The sequence below is a fragment of the Anarrhichthys ocellatus genome, unplaced genomic scaffold (genome assembly GCF_004355925.1).
Source record: "Anarrhichthys ocellatus isolate YVR2014 unplaced genomic scaffold, GSC_Weel_1.0 scaffold45, whole genome shotgun sequence".
NCBI lineage: Eukaryota > Metazoa > Chordata > Actinopteri > Perciformes > Anarhichadidae > Anarrhichthys > Anarrhichthys ocellatus.
The window spans coordinates 221,059-229,310 of record NW_022280075.1 but is presented as its reverse complement, the minus strand read 5'-3'; the positions used below and the strand labels follow the sequence as shown (position 1 = coordinate 229,310).

General features: G+C 40.7%; 1 protein-coding gene across 1 annotated transcript; it reads right to left on the bottom strand.

The window, feature by feature from the left end:
- Positions 1-689: 689 nt before the first annotated feature.
- faxdc2 (fatty acid hydroxylase domain containing 2) lies at positions 690-7,597 on the bottom strand. The gene is made up of 7 exons (XM_031868936.1): positions 7,182-7,597; positions 6,214-6,317; positions 4,878-4,999; positions 2,985-3,190; positions 2,045-2,150; positions 1,722-1,888; positions 690-1,623 (listed from the first exon to the last, which is right to left on the bottom strand). The coding sequence occupies exons 1-7, from the start codon at positions 7,427-7,429 to the stop codon at positions 1,467-1,469; spliced, it is 1,110 nt and encodes a 369-aa protein (XP_031724796.1). The 5' UTR covers positions 7,430-7,597; the 3' UTR covers positions 690-1,466.
- Positions 7,598-8,252: the final 655 nt, after the last annotated feature.

Here is an 8,252-nt window from a genome sequence, read left to right as displayed (position 1 = left end):
CCCACCATCCGTTTTGGTGAATTTGAATAGCTGTAAAGGTATCGAGCCATTAGACCCTACAAAGGGCATTCGTGGCAGCTCGTTGACCGCAAGTCTTTGTTTACATTTAAATGAACCAAAAACTGTTGTTGACCAACCTCCTTCCTTCTCCAGTAGTTGAGAGGTTGGCTTCGTTTTGGTTTGTCCATTACTGTGGACACTTTCACTCTTCTTCACCCGATAGGAATTGAAGGCTCCGTTTCCTAACGGTTAGCTCAGGATAACTAATGATGCATCGGTCATGTGAACACAACGTGTGCAATGCAGTAAATACCTCTTTTTCACTGGGTGCTTCTGCAAACAGTTGAAGGAATTAAATGTTTGGAAAAAGCCTGAAAAATATTTTTTAGATCTTTGATCCTTACGTAATAATTATTCAGTCTTGCCTGTTATTCCAGCAGAGAGGAGGTGCTGTCACTGCTTCACTTTCTTCCTTTGTGTATTTCTGTGAATGTGGATCTTTCAGATCGAATTGAGTGCCTGTGGTTTGCATGTTCCACGTGGGTCCATGCAGTGTAGGACCTGCACGGGTCTGGTCTTTGTCTCGACTGTCTCGCACTGCCTTGGTCTTGATGTGGTCTCGGTTGAGGCGGTGTTGTGTACTACACTGCCCGTGACCATAGCAGAATAAAGGGAACAAAATAATGCCATCAATTTAAATTAAAATGCTTTAATATTAAACACTCCTGTAATATTGTTTCAATCACAGTAGCAGTCATTTTTCAACATTCATGTCTTATTATACAACAATTATACAATTACTAAGGCCTCCTGAAATACATAAAAACACATTTTACATTCAAGGATATGTTTTAATGCCGCAGAGGAAAAGTGCAAATGTATCTGAGCAGCAAGTGAACGCAACAGAAGAAGTAAGCTGTTACTAAACATTACTTCTAAATACAAGATGTGTTTATAAGAATTAAAACATGACTTAAGATTAATGTGCATGTGTTTATAATGGACACTACTAATGTTTAAACTAAGAACATGTCATTAGTTTAACCAGGTAAGGATGATACGAGTGACAATGAATTGGTACAGGCAAAAAAAAGGCCTAAAAACAGAAGGTTTTATGGGTAGCGAGCACTAACTAACTGAAGGTGTATGAGGGCAGAACATGGCTCCTTCACCTGAGGAGGGAGGTTAATGCAGAGTGCATTAAAGAGAAATGAGTTGTTTTCACACTCAACCATCCAAATTCTTACATCGACCTTATCAGGAATCTGCATGTCTAATAAAGTGCAACATTTCTACCTGAAAAATAAAGAGTGCGGTTGGTGGCCGCAGAGTGTCGACTTTCACAGTCGGATACCGGTCAGCGGGTTGTCTGGATTACAATGATTAAAATCTAATAGTCATTTCAGACGGAGAACCGTATCTCCCGATATGATCCTGAAGTTAACGGTCTCATTGGTCACATGTCATCAATGGCCCTTCTTGGGCGTGTCGGGTATGCTCTCGTTCATTGGGGTGAGACTGGTGAGCAGCGAGTGGCGTTCGTACTGCTTGGTCTGCCTGAATTTAGCGTCGGTGCCGTGGAGCCGATCCAGCACTCCGAAGACCCCGAAACACTGGTTGAACCTGGAAGCGGGAATCGTGTTCATGAGAATGGGCCGGACGTATAAAAGCATTAAGTCTCATTAAAAGGAACTCTTTGATGACTGGATGTGTGGACTCACCTGAGGTGGTGGAAGTCGTGGAACTCGGGGGAGGGTAGGAAGGGGAGGTGGTATCCACAGTGGGAGATGGTGGTGCTGATCAGAGCCAAGCAGTACCACATGCAGGTGGTGGTCAGGTGGGAGGCCAGGATCACCGGCCCCAATGCCACCGGCCCCATGTTGGAGATCTAAAGACAAACAGGACGAACAAACTGGTTGTAATGGCCGAGGAACATCCAGCAAACGACGACGGTGAAAGATCTACAATGATCAAAGCTTGTAGAGTTCAAGAACATTACTGAGACAGACAGAGAAAATGAAAAGCCGGGAGGGGTTTTACTCACTATATGCTCCAGAGGATGAGCGTATATGGATACGAGTCCAATGGGAGCGGTCCACTCGTGGTGCTGTTTGTGGAAACGCTTGTAGAGGGTGGGATGGTGGAACAGCCTGAGAGAAAAGAAGAGGATAATAATGCTTTACTGCAGCAGGGTCTGACCGTCTGAATCAGACCCGGTGGCACCGATGACGAGCATCAAGAGTATATAGAAATAGCCAGTTAGAAGTTCCTCACAGTAACTGTAAAGTCCCAAAAGTACTCCGTACACAGAATTTCCCATTTCAGATCAGATTATAATTACTGATGCATCACTTTAATGTTGCAGCTGGTAAAAGTGGAGCTAATTGAGTCACTTTATATACTGCTGGGTCGCTTGGGAATAAGTCTCCTTTTACATTGTTAAGTATATTTTGTATTATTAATCAGAATCTGCAAAGTACCAAGTAGGGGTATCAAATAAGGTGGAATAAAAAGTACAATATTTTCCTCTGAAATGTGGAGATGTAAAGTATGATAACATGAAAAAAAACCAAAAAAAAAAAAAACTCTAAATCGTACTAAAGTGTAGTGCTTGAGTAAATGTACTCACTAGTTTGGAAGATGTTTGAGAGTAAAACACTATTGGACAAATAGAAACTTTGACCTGATGATGCTATTATGTGAAATTATTTTTTACTTTCTGTTTTCTGGCCCTGATAAAATAATAATAATATTTTATCAATATACAGCAAAACAAATATTTTCTTTGTTGTCACATTCTTCACTTTTGCCCCTAGGTGGCAGTAATGTTTAAAGCTTGGTGTTTGAATGACAACTGAATCACAAATGAGGAAGACATGTTATCGTCAACTGGGTAGAAAAAGAGGATGACCGTCACAGCAGGAAGAGCACAGGTGTACAACAATACGACACAGGTGTAAAATTAAACAATTACTGATCCAAACCTGTGAGAATAGTAGAAAATGATTTCCTCCAAGATGGAGAAGAAAGCCAGCTCCATCAGGGCCCGGTGGAAGGTGGGCAGCTCAGGGTCACAGGGGTCCCCTCTCCAGGTCATCAGGTAGAAAGCCACCACCACCATGGGCCCCGAGATGAAGACGTGGTTGAACATGACAGTCTTCACCGCATGGATAAGCTTTACTTTATCCACCTAGCGGACAAGGAAGGAGTTATACACTGGAACATGCGGTTAGAGCTGGGCATTTTTAAAATTTTTTTTTTCTTCATGGCCACGTGCATGATCATTATTGGCCATCCTCTCTTTGTTGCCTGCGGGCCTCCATAAATTGGCACATGAGCAAGAAAAAAATGCAACTTGAACAGGTCGAGCCTAAACCAAAAACAAACGTCACGGTGGTAGAAACAAAAGCAGGCCGGCGGAAACGGCTCCTTTAAATGCAGAGCACACACATAACATCACGCGATGTAGAGAGGAAACACGGATACAAAAACCGCAACAGGGAGGTAGAAATGATTCAGGTACAAATAAAGAAAAAACTGACACTTTTAAAAGAGTACAAATATTTTTTTTAAAGGCATAATCATTCATTTGGATTCAGATTGTAAAATAGATAAGAGATTATTTAGATATAATTGTTTATTCAGAGCATGAATGAAATGCAGGTAATAAGTCCTCATTTTTGAGTCTTAAGAGAGGCTTTGATTAATATATATATATATATAAATAAAAGAATATTGTAAATAAATAGTTTACATGAACTAACCACATGGTTTATTTACTCTTGTGTGAATGTAATGCTTGACAATTGAAAAGTAGCGAGTATTTCCTTATTTAGTTAAGCAAAAGGAACACTTGAATAGCTCCAGCCATACTAATAGTAATAAAAAAAAAATGGCCATCTGAAGATTGACCCGAGGGCTCCGACATACAATTTAAAAAAAATAAAAAATAAAAAATAAAAACTGAATTCAGGATACAAAGATAGATTGCTTGATAAAAGTTTTATTGTTGCTTCACAGCAGCACGTCCTGGCTTTGTTTATGACCGACGGGGCTGAAGTTCAGAGTTCACAGAGCTCAAAGAAACGGACCGAAGAAAACCAACAGGACACAAACGATGACTCAGCAGATTGTCACACGCTAGCTCATCATAGGCAATACTAAGTTTTATGGCTTTACAGCTTATTCATATTCATGGAAAAATAGAAATGAAAGTTTAAGTCAACCAACAACTGTAAATTATGGACCTGAAATTGATATTTTTGTGAACTGTGTTATTAGTTATAATCTTTGGAAGGTTGTCAATGATCGGATTACACTGGAGTAACCTTCCAGCTGTGATTATCAGTAATGTCGCTCTTTATCTCCCCGGTGTTCATCAACATCGTTAATCAAACACAGTAAGAGGACTTTGTGACGGTGGGCACGTCGCTTCAGCAACAGTTCGGGAGCTGCTTCACACACACACACACACACTACAAAATATATGGATTTTCATTCATTTAAATAGTTTTAAGATGATCTTTCACATAATATTAGAGTCCTTGTATATTGTGGCAGTTATATCTACTTATTTATCCATTCATTGATGCAGTTTACATAAATAGCCATAAAACTATTTATATTATGATTAATAAGCTGCAAATGTTAACAGTTACTGTATCAGTATCCGTTCAAATACAATCTGCAGTAGAAGCAGTTCATGCAGTCACATTATTGGCAGAGGGATTAAAGAGCAAAGTGAAGTCTCAATGTTAGTAGATATGAGAATCCTCGCAGTAATGACAGTAATAATAGTCGGGGCACTAGTGGTAGTAGTACTACTGGACGGCATTAACAGTGAAACAGGAGGAGATACTGGAACAGACTCGACGTACCGGGTTATTCTTGTCCACCTGGATGCGGTAGCGAGTGATGAAGGCGGGTTTACCGGTGGTGTCCACCAGCATCAGCAGAGCATTGGTCCCCCAGAACGCCAGCGTGGGGACCAGCATTGCCCCTGTTGAGGAAGACACGCAAAATCTAAAAACTCTGACAAACAGAGCGTTGCATTTCCATCGTTGTCGGGTACTGAAGAAACGCGAATAACCGAGCTTTGAGAATTTCAGACTATTTACGAATTTGAGCTCCGGTTTATACATTTTTAAATTGGCTTTAAATGGTTTGGCGCCTCCTCCACTTTGTGTGTACTCGCTCAGTAACTTCTATTAGATCCTCAAGAATATCCTCCATACCAGATTGTACAACACCATTTCACAGCACTGCGTTTGTGCAATCAGCTGTGAGGAGCTGCAACTCCATCAGCACTTTCAAAACAAACGTAGAAAGTGTGTTAAAAGCTGCTCAGCTCTGAACTCCATCTTATGGTCTTCATGACTTGGTTTTATCGCACAAGCAAACATGTGTCATGTGCCATTTTGTGTAACTTTGTATCGTGTGTTCTTTCCGTACCGTTTGTTATTGTGTTCTTTTTATTTTACATCAAATGGTGACATTAATCTATCTGTAAAAATGTTCATGGTCTCTTCAATAAACTGTATTTAATTGAATGTAGGGACAACATGGCAGATCAAGGATGTTGTTTACGTGCAATGTAAAAGGTAATTAACATCCTCACTGATATCAAGCAGGATTGCACCCAGTGAGAGGAGTTTTATTGCACTTCATCTGTGCTTTATCGATTTATCTCGCTGCATATCACATATTCACAAAACGCTACACTGGAAACTATATCTTCGAACGCATATTGCTTTGGACTGACAGCACATAATGTCCTAACATAGACCATATCTGACCGAGAAATACCTTCTGCTCTCAACGCTACACACGCACACACACACGCGCGGCCGGCACCAAATAAGGTGCTCTTTTGTGCGGCCTTATAATTCTGAAAACAAAGCCCGTTGGTGTCTCTGGTGGAGGTTAAATCATGCATGAAATCTAATTAAAAACTACATTAGTAAACAGAGATAAATGGAATGGTGAGAGAGCTCTATGGATCCATAAAGCCACCCATGTCCGAGTGTTTCACGAGTGTGTAACGAGACAACGCAGGTCATTCATGCTGTCATCATGTAGAAAACAGATCGTTGTGTGTTTGATTTGGCCTCATGAAGACCCCTCCGTTAGGAGCTGTCAATAACACTCTGCTGGTCACAACATGTTCCTCTAACACAAGCAAAACTAACCGGCTGGGGGTTATTTTTTTCTCACCTAAGTAGAACAAAGTAGTGTGATGACCCTCAAACATCACGTGCAGCTTGGTCCACATGTCCTGCCAGAAATCTCCTGAAGCTCCCCAGAACCTCTGAAGATGCCTGCAGGAGGAAACCAGACCATTTTCTTGACATGATTTGAAAATACTTTTCTTTGTCTGGAGAACTCATCCCACACTTTTTGCCACCAACATTTACACATTAACTGGTGCATCTGACTAGGAACGGTCCAATTAGAAAAATTGCAATACTTACAATAATTTTGTGATGGCTAAGATCGACCTAACAATGCCAGATTAACTGTCTAGAAACACTTCAGCAACCGCCTTTATGAGACCTTTGCAATCACACTGAACACACTCACAAATATCAAAGTCATGTCGTGCCCTTTCCTCATGAAAAACCCACCCAAACAGACATGCATACATTTATTTGGACACCTGATCAGAATGGATCTTTTGAATATTTGAGGTATGTTTTTCTTTGGTGATTTGTCAGTCTATCGTATGTTGATATTCTGTGATCCAGTTCCAATAGTGCCAACACTAAACTAACCCATTTCTTTTGTGACGTTTGAAGAAGAGCATTGCAAAGGCAAAGACCTGTTAATATTCCATCTCGTTACGGGCACTATTGTGCACTCGACACTGAAACTATTAAACTTATATTTAAATCTGCACAGATTTTGGCACCAAGCTTCCAGTTTCTTTCTTTCTACAACCTAAAAGAATGGCAGACAACTCAAAAATAGTTGTAGTGCCGTCAGCTATCTGATTTGGACCCGATCAGACCAGTCCTGCTCTGCTCCGTCCTGTCCTTACACCTCCCAGCCGCTTCTCTTCCGTTCTGCTCCCTTTCTTTCTTGTGCATTGACATAATAACCTGTGAACTTGTAACTCCCCAGGTTCATTTCAAGACAAGCCATTGGTTTGTTGAGTAACACTGCAACTTGTAAGGAAATCCTACCATGTCAGCGAGTTGCCAAATGCAGCCAAGAATAAGATTCCAGATCCGATGACAAACGCAGCTTTCTTCACGGAGTCCCACAGCCCTCCAGGACCGTCCTGGTGATATATAAAGGCAACATATCTGTTAGTCTGATGATACGGTGAGATCTCATGATGTTGAGCTACATCAGCGTCTCCAGTAGGTCGCCTATTGGTTTGTGGACTGTCCTTTTGAATCCTCGAGTTCGGCCTTTTAGCCGTCGCCATCTTGTTTTTTTTTAAACCAGAAGTGACATGAGAGTGGAGCTCTGAACACTGAATAAGATATTTCTAGGTGACCAAAAAGGTTCCTATTAACTTTCATCAACAGAAAACACACTGAGAAAGGGTTAAAGTTGTAACAACAAAAATATGGATAACGCCAACCTGTCAATCACAAGGTAGCCCCGCCCTAAAGCATACTCTACTTCATGGTCTGTTTGACTCTAAATGGACCATAAGTTACTAAATGAACATCGTGCTGTATTGAAGAAGACTTGAAACTAGAGATTGAGACCATAAACTCATGTTCACAATGTTTACTGAGGTAATAAATCAAGAGAGAAGTAGAGTCATTTCTCATAGACTTCTATACAACCAGAGGAGTCGCCCCCTGGTGGACATTTGAGAGAATGCAACTTAAATTTCTTTTTTTTTTTTTTTTTAATTCTCAGATTAAGGTTTTCAATCTACATTACTTTCATGTATTTCAGTGTGACCTAAACGGATTCAAACAAAGCAATAATGACAACAGTTTTGAGCTTAATCTTTTGCTGCAGAGGATCCAGATAAAAGTGTTTTTTTTTATCTTGTATTCTAAATATGTCCAACAAATGCTCAGAGCATTTAGTAAAAGCACAATGTGAGCCAGCCAAACGGAGAAAACTGGATCAGGTCACTCAGCGGGAATTAATTCCAGGGATTGATGGCACATTCACCAGACCTTCTGAAATGCCAGCTTTTTACCCCACCTGCCCTTTGCCCATGGCAACAGTGGGAACAATGTTACACACATGTCTACTGACACTGATGTGATCTACCCTTATGAGGA

Bases quoted from the DNA above. Each gene is read 5' to 3' on its own strand.
- faxdc2 (XM_031868936.1), bottom strand. From the start codon at position 7,429: ATGGCGACGGCTAAAAGGCCGAACTCGAGGATTCAAAAGGACAGTCCA. The intron at 3,191-4,877 runs GTACGTCGAGTC...CTTGTCCGCTAG, and splicing joins AGGTGGACAAGAATAACCCG to GTGGATAAAGTAAAGCTTAT. The intron at 2,151-2,984 runs GTTTGGATCAGT...CTTTTCTCTCAG, and splicing joins ATTTTCTACTATTCTCACAG to GCTGTTCCACCATCCCACCC.